Here is a 24,302-nt window from a genome sequence, read left to right on the forward strand (position 1 = left end):
AATACAAGGCAAACTCGTAGGAAGATCATATGTCCATAATGAACACGAATCCTCTCCATTAATGGAGAAACAAATACTTCAAATTCTTCATATTTTTAATGACAAATATGTTATTTTATTATACTTATAAGATAGATGTGTTATTATATGTTAGATTTCTTTTAGTTTTTTAAGGATTTGCATCCATACTCGTCCATAATAATATCTCATTCATTGTATTAGAATAATCATAATGTTACTTTTTATTTTTAATTTTTGTGTTTTATTTAATATGTCAGTATGTGATTCGTCTCGAACCAGGAATGAGACACTCATCGATAAGAAATGAAGAAGGCAGTGAAGACAATGCATCATACACCACTAAAAGCTTGGTCCCACTATCTGTTCCAAGTTCCAACGAATCATGTCTCTCCTTTCCACACCTCTATCTTCTCATTTTTCCTCTCTCTTTTCTCTTTTCTTTCTCTCAACCAAGTAAAATAGTGCATTTTCTCTCTCCACTCTATATGAATATTCATAATAAATAAAAAGCATAAAAACTACTTAAAAAAATAATCGAACATTGCAACAACCTTAACTTATGTGCTTCTACACCAACAGTTTTGTAAGTAAGTCTTTTCCAATGTGCAACTCTACCTGATTCTAAATTAGTTGAGTTATACTTTGTGGAACAATCATCATTGTCCAAATTGCAATTTTTTCAGGTACACTACACACCATGCACCATTTTATATCTTAGCAGTTTTAATATTTTTTTCATCAAAGTTTGGAACTTTGGTTGAAACCCAATTCATGTTTGTGCTGTTCTTCATGTGGGTACTTCCAGTTTTATCTGCTGCAGGCTTGTTTTTTATATTATTTCCATGGAAATTCTTACTAATTCATTGTTATAAAATTATTAATTTTATTATTGTTTGGTTTATCAGATGTTTAGCAACAACAACTTGGGAAGTTTCTGAAAAGTGGACAAGGTTTTAAGACTTAAGAAGCATTGGTGTAATAAGAGATTTTTATGATTAATTATACAAAGTGGATAGGAAGGGATATTACAATGGCTATTGCTGCTGTGATTGGACTTAATGGAGGAAAGAGGCTCTTGAGTTCATCTTACCATTACTCTGATATTACAGAAAAACTTTTCTATGGAAGTGATTTTGGATCAGCACACTATCAGGTTGCTCAAACAAAACCTGTTATAATTGCTAAGAAGACATCAAATTACACGCCGAGTTTTCCAACATGCAACAATGAGAAGCAGATTCAGTCCATCAAGGCTCTTAAGGAGCATGTTGTTGATGCCCCAACTATTGCAGATCAATGGTTTGAGGGATATAATAATTCTAATGAGTTAGAGGTGGAATGTTCTGACATAGGTTATTCTGTGGATGCACTTCTTTTGCTGCAGAAGTCAATGCTGGAAAAGCAATGGGACCTTTCGTTTGAGAAGGGAGTGTTAAGTGAGAAATCGAGAAGAGAAAAAAGCCGTAGGAAAGTAAAGGTGACTAGTTCTGGTGTGTCTGCAAGGCAAAGAAGAATGAGTACTAAGAGGAAGACTCCCGGTAAAACCGGCTCAGCAATGATACAACCTTGTATGCAGTTGAGGTCCATAATCAGTCCTGAGCTGCTTCAAAACCGGTTGAAGGGTTATGTGAAAGGAGTAGTAAGTGAGGAATTGCTCTCTCATGCAGAAGTTGTGAACCTATCAGAGAAAATTAAAGTTGGGCTTTCCTTAGATGAGCACAAATGCAGGTATTTGCATATTTTGTTGATCCTATGATTCACTAATATGGTATAGAATCTATCCATTTTATAGTTTGCTTGTTAGCTTAATTATTTGGCAACTGTAAATGTTCGAGGTTTCTTTCTCGAAACATTGCATCATGTTAAAGAATCTCTAGTTCACTTAAAATGATGGTTTGTTGCTTAAGTTTTAAACTTGAGTGATCACATTTTTTAATCCAACAATCTGAATTGGAGGGAACGAGCGTATCTAGCAATGATTTGTAAAGATGGCATGGCAGGTTCTAGCCTGTTTGACGATGATGAAAAAGGTAAATCATTGACACTAATCAAGAAGATTTAACAGAATGTTTGCCATTTATATTGCTACAACCACATTGACAATCTTCGTCAAATGTACCAAATAACGTTGTAACTTGACTTCCTTTGGTTCTGCTTTTATGTCGAAGATAATTGTGTCCTTATGGGGTTGATGTTCACTCTTTCTGAATTCTGAACTTTTTATGTGAGTTGTAGACTGAAGGAAAGGCTAGGATGTGAACCCTCAGATGACCAACTTGCAACTTCCCTGAAGATTTCTCGTTCTGAACTACGAGCAAAAATGATAGAGTGCTCTTTGGCTAGAGAAAGGTTGACTATGAGCAATGTTCGCTTAGTCATGTCTATTGCTCAAAGATATGTTAACCTGGGTGCTGAAATGGCTGACCTTGTTCAGGTGAATCATATAGACATTTCTGTTTGAACTTCACATTTAACTAGCTTTTTTTTTCTTCCTCCGTTGTGAAAGACTCGTCCTATTTTCTCTCCAGGGTGGCTTGATTGGACTACTTCGTGGGATCGAGAAGTTTGATTCGTCTAAAGGGTTCAAGATTTCAACTTATGTTTATTGGTGGATACGTCAGGTGAGGCTTGCCTATTATGAAATTTTCATGACATGATTTTTTATATGGTAACTTATATAGTTAGATACCATTGTTGTTCTTTAAAACAGTAACTTCATAAGATTCAAGTTCAACCAAATTATACTGTTAAAATATATGAAAACAAGGGCAGCGTATGAGAACTTTGTTAAAATATATAGAAACCAACATGAACCATGTTTTCTTTGCTGACAGGGTGTTTCAAGAGCTTTAGTTGAGAATTCAAGAACATTAAGATTGCCTACTCATTTGCATGAGAGGATATCTTTGATCCGCAACGCAAAGTTTAGACTAGAAGAGAAAGGCATTACTCCAACCATTGATGTAAGTCAACCCCATTTTCTATCAAATACTTCAGAACTCCGAAGTATCATTAGAATTGACTAAACGGTTCCGTTGTTTTTTGCAGAGGATTGCGAAAAGCCTTAATATGTCTCAAAAGAAAGTTAAAAATGCTACTCAGGTAACAAAACCATTGAGAATTACATGGTCCTTTCATAAATGTGATGTAATATCCTTTTATTTCTTTGCTCACCGTGTAAATGCACATGTTCGCAGGCAATCAATAAAGTTATCTCACTTGACAGGGAACCATTCCCCTCTTTGAATGGTCTTCCCGGAGAAACTCATCATAGTGTAAGTGTTTATACAAATTTTCTACAAGTTCATCAAGGAAGATCCTTAGATCTTCTTTCTTCTTCTTTGCCTATTGCTTTCTTTTTTCCGTCCAAATACTATTATCTGTCTCATAAATTTTCTCTTTCCACTCACAGTATATTGCAGATAGCCACGTTGAGAATATCCCGTGGAATGGAGTAGATGAATGGGCGCTAAAGGTATTCAGGAAACTTTCTGTATGAAACTTTACTAACCGTATTGCTAGGCATAGATATTTGGTTGTTGACCAACAAAGGATATTGTTTAAACGACTGTTATCCTTTCATGTTGTCTATGTTGATCGCATTTGAAGTATATATAGATTGATTTAATGTCATTGGACAATTAGTAGATATCATACAATGTGGAAACACTAGGACAATATATAAGCATGGTAAATTAATATTCAAGTGCTATTAATCTAGAATTACAGATTTCATTAAATGTTCTTCTATTGTAAAAGAGAGTGAGCTGCGAATGGTGTAACGCAACTGTAAGGTTGTTTACCTTGTGACCTTGAGATTCGTAAGGTTGTTTACCTTGACATTCAACTGCAAAGACGAATCTTGTAAGGTTGTTTGCCTTGTAAGGTCCTCCGACTGTGTACATCTAGTGATCTATCTCCCCGTATCCCACTAAAGATGAATGCAGTATAAGTGTCATCCTGCAAAATAATAGCTCTTTTGTTTTTTCCATCTCGTTTCGTGGCTTTCTTAGTGCAGTATTTATACTCCAAACTTTCATAGAGTTTAATTCCATCTCTAAACAATCACAGGATGAAGTGAACAAACTCATTAATGTGACCCTTGTGGAACGAGAAAGAGAAATTATCCGTCTTTATTATGGATTGGAAAAAGAATGTCTTACGTGGGAGGACATTAGTAAACGGTAAGTTCAACCATCATTTCCTGTTACTCCTTTTCTCAATTTCATATCACGAATTCACATGAATGTAAAAACATCTACATTTTCTCCTTTTTTTACTAATGTGATGCCCACAATTGTTTTTACATCCCCTATTGGGCAATCACATTTCCAAATAAGATGCCAAGGAATGCAAAATATTTCATCAACTTTACCTTATACATTGAGCTGATACGAAACTTCGAAGTGTCACTCTAGCTGCACCGATATCACCACCTAGTAGTTTATCAGCTAGTTAACTAGTTTATTTCAATAATCTGACAACAAAATAAGATACATGTTAATATTTGGTAAAAATGGACTGTTTCAATAAACTACAAGCTTATGAATTCTTATTTGATAAGGTACTTTAGGTAGCTTATGGCTTATAAGCTAGAGCTTGTGTCATTTTATACCTATAAGGTAGCTTATCAACTAATCTTATTAACAAACAGTTATGATTCAATTATCGAACTTAGCTTTCGACTACCTTATTAGCTAGTTGCACCAAACAAAACCCAAGTAGAATAATGTTCCATGTTTCTCTTTAGCACTTCTTATATCCCTTCCCCCATCTCTTGTATTCAATGTGGCCTTCGGCATCCCGGGGTCACGGAACGCATTAGCTACCCGCTCTTAGGTTGGACAGGATCTGTTTTATGACTCTTGTAGTGTTATTTGTGCAGGATAGGGTTGTCAAGAGAAAGAGTAAGACAAGTTGGACTTGTTGCATTGGAGAAACTAAAACATGCTGCAAGGAAGAAAGACATGGAGGCCATGCTATTGAATTGAAAGATTAGACTTGAGTTATCATAAGAGACATGTTAAAATGTATATATACACAGAAAAAGGAAATATGTAAACTCATGCAAATATTGTCTTGTGGAATAAATCTGTTTTATCAATATGTTTATGTATAAATCTTTGGATCTCAATTTGGTCTTTAACTAGATATTGATTTTACCTCTTCATGTTTGTGATCATTGTCAAATTAGGGAAAAAGTATAAGCCAACATATTAGTCATATCCTTTGCATCCCAAGCAAATATCTTCTCTTACATTTCATATAAATTAAAAAGTCAACTTGATTAAAAGATGAGGAAAAACGTATGCACTAACGATGTATGAGTTTTTATAATATTACTATATCATCCATCATTCTTATATAATCATTATTGTCTATTTAAAAAATTAACTCAAATAAATAATGAATGATATACATAAATATTATATTATTGAGGTAATTTATATAACATTTTGTAGTGGTTACGTGATAACTCAACACCTTTTTCTTGGAAACATTACATTCACCGGTCCACGCAATACCCAATGTAATGAAATCAAAGTTTGTACAAGGGTGAGAAATGGAACAATATTATGTGTACTTCTCTTGAAATCTATTATTAAAAACGGAATGAAGTATCTTTTGGTATAAAGAGATAAGTTATCTCCTTCTACCAGTGAAATTATGATATGTGTCATGTTTCATTATTTTCTATAAAATTATTTTTAAAAATAAACAAAATAGCATACAGGTCACATTTTTTACAGATTGGATGAGATAAGTTATCTCCTGATACTAGGATATATATTAAAAAATAATGCCGTGGGATGCACGGTGGGACTGAGATGGTAGATTTGTAGCGTGGGAACTGTGAAGTATAGATGGGAAGAGTCAAATAAATCATTAAATAACTAAACTCCCAAATTTGTTATGCTTACCCATTTTTTATTAAAGAAATAAAAAATAACTAAAATGATCCACCAAATTTTGAAATTAGGGTTAAAACATTAATAAATAGATAATACAATAGCACATGCATTTTGTTAGAAATTATTGTGAAGTGTTATGAATCGGATGATTGACACTTAATCGAGATTAATATTCGTATATTATTCGATGAAGTTTGATTGATTTAAATCCTTGTGTGACTGACACTTACTATAAAAATGTATAGAAGGATGGACATGAAGATCCACGTGTCATTGCTCGAGATTCACATATCTGTCACCGCCCAATCACCACTCCCTATTCTCTTACTTCAGCTCTTTCCTCACACACTCTTCTTCTTCTTCATAAATGAAAAATCACAATAATAATAATAATAATAATATATAATATATAAATAGAAACCTTTCAATTGATGCAAACAACAACATTTCATACAATCATTGAACATGGCTAAGTTCTCTCTTAACTCTCCTCTTCTTATTCTCAATCAAAACCCTTTTCATTTCAATAATCATATCACACATCTTAAATACCCTTCTTTACTACGAACCCATCAAAATCCAATTTTTCTTCTCAATTCTTATTCTTCTTTCCCTATACGTGGAAGACCCAATTTCACTATCAATGCTCTTGATTCCAATGACCCTCTCAAGGTACATTTTCCATCTTCATTTCATTGCCACTTCATCATTATTCCATTTAATTGAATCTAGTGACTTGTGCTAAATGTTCATGTCATGGATCGAACACAACACCATCACCTTAATTTCTACCTTATTTGATGTGCATGACACTTTGAAAATTTTGTTATAAAAAATAACGAGTGTCACTTCATCTGTCATGACGTTGTGATCGGTCAGAAAACTGCTTAAAAATTAAATTTTAACTTAAATATACTTTTTTCCACCAATCGGCACACTGAGTGGCACTAAATGTGGGTGGTATTTTGCTATTTGAGCGTACACATGGAGCAACCAATTTCAAAGTTTTATGATTTATGAAGTTCAAGTTGATTTTGTAAAACTTTGCATATGTGATGATTGTTGGAAATTCGAAATATATAAACTTTCATGATTCTTGAATTTTGATGATATGGGATTATGGATAGAAGATTTATTGATTTTTTGTCATATAACAAAATCTTAGTTTGATTTGTTGTATTGTTGTGTGTCTGATTTGGGATTAAATTTGGGCATTGTTTGAAGGGATCAGTTAAAGTTGGGAGAAATGAAAGCTACCAGCAATGGGATTCTCTTACAGCAAAATTCTCTGCAGCTGCCAATATTCCATTTCTGTTACTACAAATGCCACAAATTCTACTTAATGCTCGAAATCTTATGGCAGGAAATAACACAGCTCTCTTCGCGGTCCCGTGGCTAGTAAGGCATTGCTCAAAGTTATAAAATTTGAGAACATTTTCTATTTCTGTTATATGACTATAATTGCTTAAGTATGAGTAAATTTCTGAACTTGTTTAATATGAATGTGACTAATTGACTGTCATAATGTTTTTACTTAATTTGAATGAGAGTTGTTGTTCCAAAAGCTTGTGCAAATTCACTTTACTTATCTGAAAGAATGAGGTTTTAATATTTCTTCATAGTTATGCTATAGAATTTGAATTTCAAAATGTATAAATTCAGTTGTTATTTGTTTCTGTACTTTACTTAATTCTTTCAATGGAATATTGTGCTTATAACCTAAGGTGGTTAATGACATGAATGTCAATGCAGGGAATGCTTACTAGCTTGCTTGGAAACCTGTCACTACTTTCATACTTCGCCAAGAAGAAAGAGAAGGAAGCAATGGTGGTGCAGACATTGGGTGTAGTTTCGACATATGTGGTCATAGTTCAGCTGGCATTGGCCGAAACCATGCCTTTGCCTTATTTTTTAGCAACTTCAGTTGTTGTGGTTTCAGGTGTTGTTCTGAATTTCTTGAATTACTTTGGTTTACTAAATGCTGGAATCTGGCGCTTCTGGGAAGATTTCATTACCGTTGGGGGTTTAGCAGTGCTTCCCCAAGTAATACTGCTTTCCTTCTCCCGCATAGAATTAATAATGCTTGAAGTACTGACCCAAGCATACACCAATTCACTTGCACCTGTTCAAGTTTGTGCGTGTCATGTCTTTTCAAGTGCGTGAGCACACACATATGCTCCTTCCATCCCATTTTAATCGTCACCTTAGCATTTTTAATTTTTTCATATTTTTTGTCACTTTAGGAAATCAAGGTTTGTATTAAAAAATTTCTCTCCTTTTGACCTTATTGCATTAAATAAAGTGTGATAATGGTGAGTATAGTTGTTAGGGATAGTTTAGTCAAAATACATCACTTTACATTGGTGATCAACACATTCAATCTGTATGTGTTATGCTAAAGCGACGGTTATAATGGGACGGAGAGAGCAATTTTTTTTGTATGTTTACTGCTTATCTCAGATTGTCTAATTTTCTATCCGGATACAGATAATGTGGTCTACATTTGTCCCATATATACCTAACAGCATCTTACCTGGGGCGACCGCTTTTGTGATAGCTGTGTTGGCTGTTACCATGGTAATTAATCTTATTTCCTTTGGGTTATCATTCATTATGTCTCAAATCCAAAAAACTTAATCCAGGTTGCATGGTTATTCCTAAAAGGTTCGTGTGCAGTACACAAACCTAGTCCATATGGGTACCATGCCCCCAAGTGTACCTTCTAAACAGTAATTTGTCTTTCCACCTCGAATTATTGTGACTGCTTCTAAAACTTGCAGGCGAGAAGTGGAAAACTTTCTGAGGAAGGTGTCAAATTTATTGGAGGAATATCAGGATGGACAGCTACATTACTCTTCATGTGGATGCCAATTTCTCAAATGGTATACTTCATATATGAGAGTTTTTTCTTGCTCAAGAGCAGTGTGATTCATATTCTGCCTCTACAGTTTTTATTACGAGTTTTGACCTTTTTCTTATTCTCTAGTGGACAAATTATCTCAACCCCGAGAACATGAAAGGTTTGTCAGCTTTTTCCATATTGCTTGCTATGATTGGAAATGGACTTCTGCTCCCACGTGCTCTCTTGGTTCGTGATTTCATGTGGTAATTCCCTTTCTTCTCTTGACTCACATGTTCTACTGTAGCACATATATCACATCCTTCATACTGTAAGCGAATGTAAACAGGTTGCCATCTTTGTTACTTTTATGAAGATTGCGTGTGTAATGTTATTTGTACACCTCATTTTTCACATCTTTTTCCTACAACTCACTCATTGTCAAATACTGTTAAAACTGTTAGTATCTACAAAAGGTTATCAACTCATACCCAGTAATGGCATCGATTAGACAAAACCATTACCAAGCTTAGATTATAAATTTTGCGAATAGTTTTTCACGACTTTGTTAAAAGATGGTATCATCAAACCCTGTTAACAGTACCTATGAACAAAATCTGTTACTGGGTGAGATGTAGAAAATGATGTGTACCAGTAAACATTTTGCTCAAATTGCTTCATTCATATGTGGTGGTTTAATGTAAATCTTACTTTGCATGTTTCTCTATAATGCTAATTTTATTTGCTCTGTTTCTAATCACTTTAGTGAAATTTATTGAATGCATGTCACTGATATCTATTGCTTACGCTTTTTTCATTTTTATATGCCGTTTCGGGAGTTGTTTTGCATATGAAATTGATATCAGCTTAATGATCTGTGATTGTAGGTTCACTGGTTCAACATGGGCTACCCTTTTCTATGGTTATGGGAATATTGCATGCCTGCGCTTGTAAGTTGATCTCAGTCCAGTTCTTTACTCTCTTGAGCAAAATGTAAATTCAGCTGTAAACTAATATTGCTGCTTTTCTTCCAGTTTAAACATTATCAGCAATGAATTCTTCTTGGCAGCAACTGTGGGTTTAGTTTCATGGATAGGTACGTAATATTTTTGCCGAATTGGAATGTAATAATATCGATTCATAATACAGGTGCATGAAAAAATAAACTGAAATGCTCTCATTGAGAGTTGAACTCAAGACCTCCCGCTTACTAAACGGGTGCTCTAACCAACTGAGCTACGAGAGCTGCCTGAAGATGCTACTCAAGCTTAGAAAAAAGTTTTACCGCACAACTATAAGATGTTAAATAGAACTGAATGTTGAACGATAAAATGACAATAGAATAGACTTCATGTTACATAAATTATAATGTTGCACAGGATGAGTGGACACACTAGATAAAATAGGATTAGAGATGATTGCATTAGGGAGATAGTTAGAGCAACTTCTAATCCTATTGTAGCAAATATGGTAGAATCGCGTCTTAGGTAGTTTGGACATGTGTGGAGGAGATTGAAGAAGCCTCATAAGGAGAGTATGTCAGATGGAAGTTAGACCTATTCTTAAAGGAAAAATGCAGACTAAGAAAAAAATATAGGAACAATGATAAAGAAAGACTTAGAGATAAATGTTTTTGTCAATAAATATGTATGATATAATAGAATATTGTGGTGTCGTTCGATTTGCCGACCCCACCTAGTAGACTAAAGATTGGATTGTTGTTGTCTTGTGCAAGTGCAACAATGTTGTTTATGAAATAACTTTAAAATAGCTATATTTGTTAGAAACATAGCCACACATATATTCCACAAAAATATGATATATTGATATTTGATAGTATAGAATATATATATATATTTAAAATAATTGTCTGTGGCATGATGACAAATAATGGACCTAAGAGTTTCTTAAATTAGTTTTTCTTTTTGGTTAATATTCTCAATCAACAACAATGAAGTTGGGTATATGTTAATTCATCAATTGAACACTGTATACTAAATTGTTGAACCTTTTTGCCCAGTGTGATATTTATTTTCCTTGTGATAGGAGTGACATTGTGGAGAGACAGTGTCATACATGGTTACAAATCACCTTTGGATTCTATACACAACTTGGTTTCTGGATCGCAAAGATAAAGCTTGAAATGTTGCATTGAAGTTCAAACTATATAATTCAGTGACATAATTGTAATGTTAAAACTCATAATCTTAATTGTTTTGCTTTCTATTTTTATTAATTAGAGTTGTCTTTTTTAGAATAACTTAACTGAATTATTCTTATTTTTAAAAAATGTATTCTAGTAAAATTTATCTCATACTATCGTGATAGACGAGTCGACTCTACCCGTTAGAATTAAGACTTTGTTACTGTTATAGATGAGTCGACTCTATCGGTTAGAATTAAGACTTTGTTGTTGTTGTGTTGTAATAGATGACAATATATGAGGGTTGTATGTACATTACATGTGTACATTATGTGCCAGCCTGTTCTATTTTGTTTTCTTCCTTTTGTGGTGACAGTGAAAACATTGCCTAGGAATTAGGAGTTATATACCTCTTCTTCCAAAAGAAGAAGAAAAATGAAAAGGAATGGGAGAACTAGAAAGTTTTATGTCACTTATCTCACAACAACTTCAATTCAAATTTTACATTGATCGGTTAAATGTGAAGTGGTGCAGCTTTTTAGAAAGTTAATATGACTAAGGTATTGAGATGAAAAGTTGAAGACAAAGAAGAAGAGTGTGAACTTTGGTTGGAAGTTAAAACTGTATTTTTTATTTTATATTAAATACATATTTTGGTCCTCAAAATTTTAACTTGTATTAATTTGATCTCAAATTTTTTTTTAAAAATAACTGTAAAAAAAATATCAAATGAGAGTCAAATTAGTTTTTTTAGCATATTTGATGACTTAACTAATTTGATCCAAAATTGATCTTTTTGGAGATAATATTGAATTTTTCAATTATTGAGAAACCATATTAGTATACATATAAATTTTAAGAGACCAAAATATATATTTCCTCTTAATTTTATTTTTTAAAATCTTGAGTTTGGTGAATTTATATATATTTAATAAAATCCTCATATCATATTGAAACTCTGGTGGGTTATAAGTTAATTACTTAATAATTTAAATGATAATGGAGGCTTGAATAAATAGAGGTCATTAATTTATGATAGTAATAATACTAGCATGCTATTGTGCTTATTAACACTTTCTCATTAATTAATCAAAAAATTAGTTTTCTATTTTATAAACTAATGATTCATCTATAAGGAGTATAAGAAGATAATTGAGTCTGTAAATAATCTTATCTTAAATTTAATAAATTTCAAAACATTTATAATTTTATATCACTTTTAATATAATAAACGTTTGATTATTGAGAACGACACTCGTTGAGAAGAACAATTACAAATTTTGAAAGAAATTACTTCAAATACAAGTGTATGAGAAAAATAGAATTAGAATTTGGGTTGAATGGGTTTAGGGTGAGGCCCAATTGAAAATGAATAACTAAAACGGGTTATATAACCCGAGCATAAGTAAGCATCTATTTTTGATGTTTTTGGCATCGTTCCCAATTTGGACGAGTTAAAACAACACAACTCACCCTAACTCGCTTCATTCCATTCCCTTTCTCTCTATTTTCTCTCTCTCTCTCTCTCTCTCTCTCTCTCTCTCACCTACTTCACCTTCTCCTCATTCATCACTCAGCTGCATCTTCTCTCACCATTTACACCTTTTCCGGTAATCTTTCTAATTTTATTTCTCTCCTTTTTCCTCCAATTCTTTATTTCCTTTATTTCGTTACTCGATCTTTCTTTATTTCACTATTTCTTATTGTTCCTTTTAACCTATTCACATAACAATGCTTTATGCACATGACAACATCATATTTTGAAATTCAGTCTTTTGTGTTTGCTTAAACTCAGTTATTATACAGAATAACCTTTTAACAGCTTCGTCGAATGGATTCATTATGAACATAGTTAAAAATGAATAATATCTATTATTCTTAAATTGCCTAGTTGATTTGGTTCTTTATGTGATATCCTCAATGCACACGTCATCATTAATGGATTTTTTGTATTTTTTTTTAAAATTCGATATTTTCAGATGTTTGAAAATTGAATTTAAAGTGACGAGACGAGTTTTCATATTTTCAGTGGAGTGAAGGGTTAAATAAGTTTATTCTGAGTAAATAGTCACTTTAGTCCTTGAGAAATAGATATTACATGTTTAATCACTGAAAGTGTAATTTACTCATTTTGTTTAGCTTCATTGCCAACAATATAGTCATGAATTTTAGAATGGATGAGGTTGTTTTCCCTTTTCTTGTAGTTGAAAGCTGAAACTCTTGCTCTATAGTGCTGTATAAATGATATTGTATTTGTGTCGACATTGTAAGTTTGATTTCAAATTTTAATGTAGTGCTTGATGATTGTTCTATAGAGATTTCTTAATGGAAACTTCTTGTTTTTTGCCCAGATTTCTATGTGATGTACATACCAACACTTCCATAGTTGGACAATGGCTGTCGAGACTAACGATAAAACGAGTTTACCACATGATTTTGGTGATGACGACGGGCCTGTCACTTTTAAACGATACACGTCGTCCAAGAAAAAACAATTGCATTCAGAATTGACGAAGTCACTGAAGATGCTACTCAAGCTTAGAAAAAAGTTTTACCGCACAACTATAAGATGTTAAATAGAACTGAATGTTGAACGATAAAATGACAATAGAATAGACTTCATGTTACATAAATTATAATGTTGCACAGGATGAGTGGACACACTAGATAAAATAGGATTAGAGATGATTGCATTAGGGAGATAGTTAGAGCAACTTCTAATCCTATTGTAGCAAATATGGTAGAATCGCGTCTTAGGTAGTTTGGACATGTGTGGAGGAGATTGAAGAAGCCTCATAAGGAGAGTATGTCAGATGGAAGTTAGACCTATTCTTAAAGGAAAAATGCAGACTAAGAAAAAAATATAGGAACAATGATAAAGAAAGACTTAGAGATAAATGTTTTTGTCAATAAATATGTATGATATAATAGAATATTGTGGTGTCGTTCGATTTGCCGACCCCACCTAGTAGACTAAAGATTGGATTGTTGTTGTCTTGTGCAAGTGCAACAATGTTGTTTATGAAATAACTTTAAAATAGCTATATTTGTTAGAAACATAGCCACACATATATTCCACAAAAATATGATATATTGATATTTGATAGTATAGAATATATATATATATTTAAAATAATTGTCTGTGGCATGATGACAAATAATGGACCTAAGAGTTTCTTAAATTAGTTTTTCTTTTTGGTTAATATTCTCAATCAACAACAATGAAGTTGGGTATATGTTAATTCATCAATTGAACACTGTATACTAAATTGTTGAACCTTTTTGCCCAGTGTGATATTTATTTTCCTTGTGATAGGAGTGACATTGTGGAGAGACAGTGTCATACATGGTTACAAATCACCTTTGGATTCTATACACAACTTGGTTTCTGGATCGCAAAGATAAAGCTTGAAATGTTGCATTGAAGTTCAAACTATATAATTCAGTGACATAATTGTAATGTTAAAACTCATAATCTTAATTGTTTTGCTTTCTATTTTTATTAATTAGAGTTGTCTTTTTTAGAATAACTTAACTGAATTATTCTTATTTTTAAAAAATGTATTCTAGTAAAATTTATCTCATACTATCGTGATAGACGAGTCGACTCTACCCGTTAGAATTAAGACTTTGTTACTGTTATAGATGAGTCGACTCTATCGGTTAGAATTAAGACTTTGTTGTTGTTGTGTTGTAATAGATGACAATATATGAGGGTTGTATGTACATTACATGTGTACATTATGTGCCAGCCTGTTCTATTTTGTTTTCTTCCTTTTGTGGTGACAGTGAAAACATTGCCTAGGAATTAGGAGTTATATACCTCTTCTTCCAAAAGAAGAAGAAAAATGAAAAGGAATGGGAGAACTAGAAAGTTTTATGTCACTTATCTCACAACAACTTCAATTCAAATTTTACATTGATCGGTTAAATGTGAAGTGGTGCAGCTTTTTAGAAAGTTAATATGACTAAGGTATTGAGATGAAAAGTTGAAGACAAAGAAGAAGAGTGTGAACTTTGGTTGGAAGTTAAAACTGTATTTTTTATTTTATATTAAATACATATTTTGGTCCTCAAAATTTTAACTTGTATTAATTTGATCTCAAATTTTTTTTTAAAAATAACTGTAAAAAAAATATCAAATGAGAGTCAAATTAGTTTTTTTAGCATATTTGATGACTTAACTAATTTGATCCAAAATTGATCTTTTTGGAGATAATATTGAATTTTTCAATTATTGAGAAACCATATTAGTATACATATAAATTTTAAGAGACCAAAATATATATTTCCTCTTAATTTTATTTTTTAAAATCTTGAGTTTGGTGAATTTATATATATTTAATAAAATCCTCATATCATATTGAAACTCTGGTGGGTTATAAGTTAATTACTTAATAATTTAAATGATAATGGAGGCTTGAATAAATAGAGGTCATTAATTTATGATAGTAATAATACTAGCATGCTATTGTGCTTATTAACACTTTCTCATTAATTAATCAAAAAATTAGTTTTCTATTTTATAAACTAATGATTCATCTATAAGGAGTATAAGAAGATAATTGAGTCTGTAAATAATCTTATCTTAAATTTAATAAATTTCAAAACATTTATAATTTTATATCACTTTTAATATAATAAACGTTTGATTATTGAGAACGACACTCGTTGAGAAGAACAATTACAAATTTTGAAAGAAATTACTTCAAATACAAGTGTATGAGAAAAATAGAATTAGAATTTGGGTTGAATGGGTTTAGGGTGAGGCCCAATTGAAAATGAATAACTAAAACGGGTTATATAACCCGAGCATAAGTAAGCATCTATTTTTGATGTTTTTGGCATCGTTCCCAATTTGGACGAGTTAAAACAACACAACTCACCCTAACTCGCTTCATTCCATTCCCTTTCTCTCTATTTTCTCTCTCTCTCTCTCTCTCTCTCTCTCTCTCTCACCTACTTCACCTTCTCCTCATTCATCACTCAGCTGCATCTTCTCTCACCATTTACACCTTTTCCGGTAATCTTTCTAATTTTATTTCTCTCCTTTTTCCTCCAATTCTTTATTTCCTTTATTTCGTTACTCGATCTTTCTTTATTTCACTATTTCTTATTGTTCCTTTTAACCTATTCACATAACAATGCTTTATGCACATGACAACATCATATTTTGAAATTCAGTCTTTTGTGTTTGCTTAAACTCAGTTATTATACAGAATAACCTTTTAACAGCTTCGTCGAATGGATTCATTATGAACATAGTTAAAAATGAATAATATCTATTATTCTTAAATTGCCTAGTTGATTTGGTTCTTTATGTGATATCCTCAATGCACACGTCATCATTAATGGATTTTTTGTATTTTTTTTTAAAATTCGATATTTTCAGATGTTTGAAAATTGAATTTAAAGTGACGAGACGAGTTTTCATATTTTCAGTGGAGTGAAGGGTTAAATAAGTTTATTCTGAGTAAATAGTCACTTTAGTCCTTGAGAAATAGATATTACATGTTTAATCACTGAAAGTGTAATTTACTCATTTTGTTTAGCTTCATTGCCAACAATATAGTCATGAATTTTAGAATGGATGAGGTTGTTTTCCCTTTTCTTGTAGTTGAAAGCTGAAACTCTTGCTCTATAGTGCTGTATAAATGATATTGTATTTGTGTCGACATTGTAAGTTTGATTTCAAATTTTAATGTAGTGCTTGATGATTGTTCTATAGAGATTTCTTAATGGAAACTTCTTGTTTTTTGCCCAGATTTCTATGTGATGTACATACCAACACTTCCATAGTTGGACAATGGCTGTCGAGACTAACGATAAAACGAGTTTACCACATGATTTTGGTGATGACGACGGGCCTGTCACTTTTAAACGATACACGTCGTCCAAGAAAAAACAATTGCATTCAGAATTGACGAAGTCAACTTCTAATAGTCTTGATGGACAGTCAAATAGACAGAGTTCGAAAGTGCCTTCTTCAAATGGCCAATCTTCTATCACCCCGAAGGGTGATGTTGTCCCATCTGCTAAGGCATCAGTCATGAAATCTTCTGTAGGAAACACTAAAGCGTCCAATTCACTTGTCAATCCTGCATCTGTTAAGTTGCCTGTAGCAAATTCAAGATCACATTCACTAAATGATAAACCGAAGTCTGTTCCGGAACAAAAAGCGTCCATTAATATTAAGGGGGAAACAAAATTTATCAAACATTGTACTAAGGATTATGCTGAAGATTCAGAAGACGAGGAGGATAATAAACCATTAAGTGCTAGGTTGAAGGTGAATTCTAACAATGATAACAAAGCAACCCCGGTTGTTGTTAAGAAATCTTATCAAGACTCTGATGACGACGATGATATCCCTTTGTCTGCAAAATTATTCCGGAATTCTAATGTCGGAACATCTAGTGGTAACTATGATGACCCTGATGAGAAGAAGCTTATTTCAAAAGTTCAGAAAGAACGGCAAAATGGTTCTAGTGCTAGCATTAAACAGGAAAAACCATCTACAGTGCCAGCTAAGAGACCACTAGATAACAGTAATTCTGTGCACTCTCAAGCTAAGAAGTCCAAGGTCTCAGATCCAGCTGCATCAATCAAAACTAAACAAGTGTCTATGAAATGTGAGCCGAAGGTGGATGATGATGATGATGATATTCCTATTTCCCAGAGAATAAAGAAGTCAGCTACATCAGCTGATAAATCATCTTCCATAAATAAGAAGGCGGCTACATCAGCTGATAAATCATCTTCGATAAAGAAGAATTTGGCAAAGGTTACTAAAGTTAACAAGGCTGGTAAAACATCTTTTAAGAAACAGCCAAAGAAGTTAAAAAAATCAGGCAAGGGTTCAGATTATTCCAAATCTATGAAATTTCTTCCTGGTTCTGGCGATGGACAGAAAAAATGGACTACTTTGGTTCACAATGGTGTCATTTTTCCTCCTCTTTACCAGCCCCATGGGATAAAGATGCTCTATAAGGGGAAACCGGTTGATTTGACTCCTGAGCAAGAGGAGGTGGGTTTTATCTCTGAGGACCATGCTTTTTTAAGATTTTTGGTGACTGGTTGCTCTTGTTCCCTTTTTAATGATTTGGGGTTACTGAAGTGCTTCTAACATTTCTCTAATTTTAATTTCCGTCCTTGGAGTTTCTAATTATCAACATTGAATTATTTTACAGGTTGCTACAATGTATGCAGTCATGCGAGATACAGATTACATGCAGAAAGATAAGTTCAAAGAGAATTTTTGGAATGACTGGCGTAAGTTGCTAGGAAGAAATCATGTAATTCACAACTTGAAAGATTGTGACTTCACTCCAATCTATGACTGGTACCAAAGTGAAAAGGAAAAGAAGAAACAAATTACTACAGAAGTAAGTTGGTAACTTGTTATGCATAAATTTATTTGACAGAAATAGAAATTGATACATTACCGGATTCTTTTTTATTTGTAAGTGGAATTTAGGTTTACTTCCAATATGCGTAAGCAGATATTTGTTGACATGAGATATAATTTTGACTTTTGCTGGTATAGTTGTGTTGTCCTGAATCCTGATAACTGAGTGCTGCCTGCTGTTAGATATAAAATCATTTTTGAGCCTTCCCCAGACAATGTATGCTTTTGGTGGATTTTGTCTATGATACATGTCATTTATCATATTACAGATGCCATTGATTTTATAAAATACATATTAGAAGTTTGTCTATCTGTTAACAACTTTCAGAAGGCAATATAGAAGAATCTAGGCCATTTTATATGAGTTAAAACTGTGCACTACCTTGTGATGCTTTTGTTTTTTTAATCTCTTGTTGGGATTTTGTGTGTGTTTGTGTACTAGATGCCTTATTAAAAATGTGTGTACCCTAGAAGGGGAATAAACACCTCACTGTCCACCTTCCCTACATGGGGTAGTTGAGAGGACCAAGCAGAATTCCCACAACAAGATTATCAGTCAATGAAGCAGAGTCTTGAAGTGAAATATATAAATACACCAACTTTGTTCTCATGTTTGTACTGACTTTACCAAAGAGGTCATCATTGTTTATTAGTATTTACACTTTTTATATTCTTTTTATGCAGGAGAAGAAGGCCCTGAAGGAGGAGAAAATGAAACAGGAGGAGAAATTCATGTGGGCTATTGTCGACGGTGTTAAAGAGAAGGTTTAATCTTGGCTTTCTCTATTCTCTCTCCTTGTACTCAAATGTATCTATAGTTGGAGGGTGTAACTTGTAATTTGATTTTCATTTTTCTTGTGAGTAAAGTTTCCACTTCAGCCTTAGTGATAACTTTTTCTGCTGAATTCTTGGTGGTTGCTTATATCATTCTTTCAGTAGAAATGTGTTTTTGTGTTCCTTACAACTGTCAGAAAATGGTTGCTTTTAGGGGAGTTTTCTCACAATTTAATTTTATGGCCTTTCTACATTTGATTTTTTTTTTTTACTGTTTTACATATTATCCTAATAATGTGAGGTACTAATTTCAATTTTTATTACTTGGAAACATAAACTCATGGCTAATATTTTTCAATATCCATTTTAGGTTGGAAATTTTAGAGTTGAACCACCAGGATTGTTCCGAGGCCGTGGAGAGCATCCCAAGGTTGTTATTATAGCTATTACTGGAACTAAAAACATGCAATCATGTATATTTTCAGATATAATGGTTTCAAATATAGTGGCTGGTTCTTCAGAAATTTAACCACCTTTTTTACGGTTAATAATATTTACTCATTGACTGAAATTTATTTATTAGATGGGAAAATTGAAAAGACGCATTTGTCCAAGGGATATCGTCATTAATATTGGAAAGGATGCCCCGGTTCCTGAATGTCCTATTCCTGGTGAAAGGTCTGATTTTTTCAAATATATTTTACTCTACCAAGTTGAAAGCCGACGTTGTTCATTTTTAATTGAGGCGTGTCACATGTACCCTTGGCAGATGGAAGGAGATAAGACATGACAATACAGTTACATGGTTAGCGTACTGGAGCGACCCTATCAATCCAAAGTTATTCAAATATGTGTTTCTGGCAGCTAGTAGTTCCTTGAAGGGACAAAGCGACAAGGAAAAGTACGAGAAAGCTAGGATGTTGAAGGTGCTTTCATGTTTTCTCTCAGCTTTCAAGAATTCTGTGTTTCTCACAGACGTTTTTTGAGTGAATTATATTGTCATCTACTTAGTTTTAGTGAAATTACACATAGTACCCTTCTTTTTGACACCTACATAAATCACCCTAATTTGCATGCATTCATTACACATTGCACCCCTGCAGGGAAGGTAAGTGTGATTACACTGACCTCCCCTTTGGGAGGTAAATGTAAAGTTTTAAAGAAGAGCGGTGATGAATGTAATTAAGCTAAACTTGAAGGAGTGTCAGCGTAATTTACTCATATTTTTTATGGTATTTATAATAATTTTTAATTGCTGTAGCTCTTGTTATCTTGGTGCAGGATTATATAGAGAACATTAGGGCTGCATACACAAAAGATTTTACAAGTAAAGATATCACAAAGCAGCAGATAGCTGTTGCTACGTATCTTATTGATAAACTAGCTCTGAGGGCTGGCAATGAGAAGGTAAGATGTCTGTATATATAATCAAAATTTGCTCTAAAAGTTGGTTTTGACAATTAAACTGGAATAGTATAGTATACATTAAATCATGTAATCATATCAGTCAATAAAAGTATATCCTATGAATTTATATACTTTTCCTGGTGTTTTTGGTTGCTGACATTGTCAGACAAGTACCTTCATTTTTACTGATCAAATTGTTAAATTGATGGGTTTTTAGATAGGAAAAGGAAAAGAGAGAATAGACAAAAGTGTAGTGAATTGCTTAAGTTGCTTGAATTGCTCCAATTGATTAAGCTGATTACAATATCACTAGTACATGGGTATTTATAGGTGTGCTTTTGATGTCATATGATGCATGTGATACAATAAACCTAAGCACATGCATTGAAACTATAACTCCTAGAAATTATTAGTTCTTGAATGTATAGATGCATCCTGCATGCATTGGAAAAATACCATGAACCTAGAAAATACATGAATACTAATTAATAAAGTGCATGGATGTAGTTTATATTTTCAACACTCTTTCACGATGATATTTTCAGTGCAAACTTAGTTATTTCTCAATTGCATTTTCTCAGGATGATGATGAAGCTGATACTGTTGGTTGTTGCACATTAAAAGTAGAGAATGTAACAAGAGAAGCCCCCAACAAGTTGAAGGTATTGGTGTTTCTAATTTTTTTCAGTGTGTATTTTGGTCAGAGTTGATGATTTTTTAAGTCCTTCATGGGATAATCTCTTGTATAATTGCTTCTTCCATACTATATAACTTATTACTGACCATGTTTCCTTTCTGTTTCAATGCAGTTCAACTTCCTTGGTAAAGATTCAATCAAGTATGAAAATACAGTTGAGGTTGAGCTTCCTGTTTATAATGCAATTTTAAAGTTCCAAAAAGGTGGGGAAATGGTGCCTTATTCTTTGTATGTTTCTACTTTCTAGTATGAGACTGGAGTTCTTAAGTGTTCATTTTTTCTTAATTTTCAGAAAAAGGCCCTGGTGATGATCTTTTTGACATGCTGGATACAAGTAAATTAAATGCACATCTGAAGGAACTCATGCCCGGCCTAACAGCAAAAGTCTTCCGTACATTTAATGCATCTATCACATTGGATGACATGGTAAAACAGATTTGAAATGAAAACCTGAAAGTCAGTTTTTTTTTGTTTTAGAGAAGTGGGATAAGTTGCCATGTTCTGTTATGTTATCTGGTGTCTTATGTTTCTGTTAACGATTTGTGAATTTGGCATAAAAATTGGTTACTACCCTTCAGGTCAGGAAAGTATGCCATCTTAGAGAGGAATGCATCTTTAATTAAATTATGTATTCTCAACAACATCACTCATTGTTCCTGCACCAATTAGATTTACTTCTGTATTGTGCAGGGTCATTTCATAACTTTTGTATACAACCATATACCATCCTCTGCACAAATATAAAAAACACAAATCACTCTAAGAATGTCACTTAATGAATTTATAATGCAACCTGGAAATTACATATTGGCATACCCAACCCAAGCATATATTTATTGTCTTATATATTTATGGTGATTTCTTGTAGCATGTTATAGATTGCAGACTTGTTTATTTAATTCTCCTCGGATTATATGATAACAGCTGAATATGGGAACTAAAGGTGGAGATGTTGGAGAAAAGATTGTTGTTTATCAGCATGCAAACAAACAGGTAAATTGGCTCCAAAAGACTGCTTTATTATATACCAATGATATTGCAGAACTCACCTAACAGCTTGGTTGTTGTTGTTGATATTCCTTTCATGCATCTTAGTTGTTTACGTTTATTGCCTTGTCTTTTCCATAACAGGTTGCAATCATTTGTAATCATCAACGCACTGTTTCAAAATCTCACAGTGCACAAATGTCGAAGTTAAATGAAAAGATTGATGAACTTAAGGTAACAAGGATATCTGATATTTAAGAACCTCGGATTGGATTTCTATATGCTTGACTTTAAGAGTAGACTGGCCATGTGGCCCATGAACGTATAATTGGAGCTTGCTTAACCTTTTTTTGTAGGCTGTTTTGAAGGAGCTGAAAACGGATTTGGACAGGGCAAAGAAGGGAAAGTCCCCTTTAAAGAGTTCAGATGGAAAGACAAAACGGAACTTAAATCCTGAAGCGTAATATAGCTTTCTTAATACCTTTAACCTTTTGCTTTATAAATGTGATGTTTGATTGTGGTTTCTATATTCTACAGACTAGAGAAAAAGATATCTCAAACCAATGCAAAAATCGAGAAAATGCAGCGTGATATGAAGACTAAAGAAGACCTAAAAACTGTGGCATTAGGCACGTCCAAGATAAACTACCTTGACCCTAGGATTACAGTTGCTTGGTGCAAGCGGCATGAGGTCCCTATTGAAAAGGTGCTGGCTTCTTTACTTGTTTAGATCAAGTTACAAATATCCTTTAGCCCTTTTCTTTCCAACTGAGAAAAACCACAATCACTATTGATGACAAGAGGCATGTTGCTTCCCACCAGAAATCCAAGATATATATTAGTATATTGTCAAAATAAATTAATTTTGTATTATATAATTATAGACAGTGATTACCATAAAAATAAAAAGGGCTAAAGGACTGGTATAAGAGTGAGTGTCTTTGGTAAAACCACCAAGTAGCTTTTAAGCTAGTGAACTAGCTTATTTAATTAAAAATAAGCTATGATCAGTTGATAAGCTACTTGAGATAGCGTATAACATGAGTTAGGGGTTTATGTCATTTTACATTGAATTATCTTATCAACTAATTTTTCGGCGTAGTTTCGAGGTCTTAGCTTATTATAAGCTTTCAGGTATATGTTATTAGCTTAGCTAATTATGTTGGCTGCATATCATCCTAACTATTATTGTGACTTATCTATATCATTTTTTGTTTGAAATGTAGATTTTCAACAAATCACTGCTGGAAAAATTTAGTTGGGCAATGGATGTGGATCCTGACTTCAGATTCTGAGATCTATGGAATGTAGGCTTGAAAACGTTTCTTTTTTACTCATTTCTTTTCTATAAAAAAATATTTTTCTGTTATGTCAAATTCAGAGAAAATTGATGTTGTAATTTCATCTAATCTATTTATGGGGTGACCCCTTTCTCCATTGACCAGTTTTCTGTTTGAACAACCAACGATTCATGGATATGATTTCAAAATGATACCCATTGCAAAATGATACCCATTGCAAAATGAGTTTAAGTTTTGTAGTTTCATTTTTGCTTATTTTATTTTTGTTTATTCTGTGATTGGTCCCGGTGCAAGAAATATTTGTTGGTTTTGTTTATTTTGAAAAACAAATTGTTGTTGTTAATGTTAGGAATCAAAATGACATGATCCAAATCTGAGGGATTATTTGCTTTGATTTTGCAAGCCTCTTAGAGATTTGAATTGGTTGGTCTATTAGTCTTTCAGATAATGGAATTTGTTAAAATTCATTAAGGCCTAGAATCCTACTTTGTCTTAATCTGCTTCATCCAGTTTTTTTGTGTAATTTTTCAATGTCAAATTAAAAATAAGACATTAATTTAACTTATTATATATTAATATATTTAGATTTTAGTTGCCTGCCTCACCAGCTTATTCCATAGATTTTACCTGAAAACTTATCAACTCAACTAACAAGCACTTTGGATATTCCTCGCATAACACAGTAAGTATATTATACTTGACTACAGTGAAGATGATAAAAACAAATTGTGTAAATATAGACAACAACAATCAAATGGTAATCACAATAACTGGGTTTCAAATCGTAATCACAATAACTGGGTTTGACTATAT

At 32.9% G+C, this 24,302-nt stretch overlaps 3 protein-coding genes and 1 non-coding gene across 9 annotated transcripts; 3 read left to right on the forward strand and 1 right to left on the reverse strand.

The window, feature by feature from the left end:
* LOC109325493 (RNA polymerase sigma factor sigA-like) lies at positions 456–5,141 on the forward strand. 5 transcript variants are annotated; one of them, XM_019557893.1, is made up of 10 exons: positions 456–812; positions 927–1,749; positions 2,257–2,455; positions 2,550–2,642; positions 2,856–2,984; positions 3,070–3,123; positions 3,219–3,296; positions 3,434–3,496; positions 4,093–4,205; positions 4,907–5,141. In XM_019557893.1, exons 2-10 carry the CDS (start codon positions 1,013–1,015, stop codon positions 5,010–5,012), a joined length of 1,572 nt encoding a protein of 523 aa, XP_019413438.1. In that variant the 5' UTR covers positions 456–812; positions 927–1,012; the 3' UTR covers positions 5,013–5,141. The 5 variants fall into 5 exon arrangements, with proteins under 5 accessions (XP_019413438.1, XP_019413439.1, XP_019413441.1 ...); XM_019557894.1 differs by having other exon boundaries at positions 456–704; XM_019557896.1 differs by having other exon boundaries at positions 456–650.
* Positions 6,316–10,973, forward strand: LOC109363158 (maltose excess protein 1, chloroplastic-like). Its single transcript, XM_019609300.1, has 9 exons — positions 6,316–6,605; positions 7,158–7,331; positions 7,686–7,976; positions 8,421–8,510; positions 8,714–8,815; positions 8,920–9,038; positions 9,660–9,722; positions 9,807–9,868; positions 10,819–10,973. The coding sequence occupies exons 1-9, from the start codon at positions 6,399–6,401 to the stop codon at positions 10,905–10,907; spliced, it is 1,197 nt and encodes a 398-aa protein (XP_019464845.1). The 5' UTR covers positions 6,316–6,398; the 3' UTR covers positions 10,908–10,973.
* Positions 9,945–10,018, reverse strand: TRNAT-AGU. Its single transcript has one exon. It is a non-coding gene; the product is annotated as a tRNA-Thr (tRNA).
* LOC109325280 (DNA topoisomerase 1 alpha-like) lies at positions 12,362–23,697 on the forward strand. Of its 2 annotated transcripts, XM_019557556.1 has the most exons (17): positions 12,362–12,525; positions 13,267–13,430; positions 16,844–17,942; positions 18,106–18,300; positions 19,008–19,088; positions 19,468–19,527; positions 19,681–19,775; positions 19,867–20,023; positions 20,379–20,504; positions 21,086–21,166; positions 21,314–21,404; positions 21,494–21,627; positions 22,126–22,194; positions 22,333–22,422; positions 22,545–22,648; positions 22,726–22,894; positions 23,415–23,697. In XM_019557556.1, the coding sequence occupies exons 2-17, from the start codon at positions 13,309–13,311 to the stop codon at positions 23,481–23,483; spliced, it is 2,742 nt and encodes a 913-aa protein (XP_019413101.1). In that variant the 5' UTR covers positions 12,362–12,525; positions 13,267–13,308; the 3' UTR covers positions 23,484–23,697. The 2 variants fall into 2 exon arrangements, with proteins under 2 accessions (XP_019413101.1, XP_019413102.1); XM_019557557.1 differs by lacking the exons at positions 12,362–12,525; positions 13,267–13,430 and adding an exon at positions 15,776–15,938 and having other exon boundaries at positions 16,680–17,942.

Source organism: Lupinus angustifolius, chromosome LG13, assembly GCF_001865875.1.
Source record: "Lupinus angustifolius cultivar Tanjil chromosome LG13, LupAngTanjil_v1.0, whole genome shotgun sequence".
Lineage (NCBI taxonomy): Eukaryota > Viridiplantae > Streptophyta > Magnoliopsida > Fabales > Fabaceae > Lupinus > Lupinus angustifolius.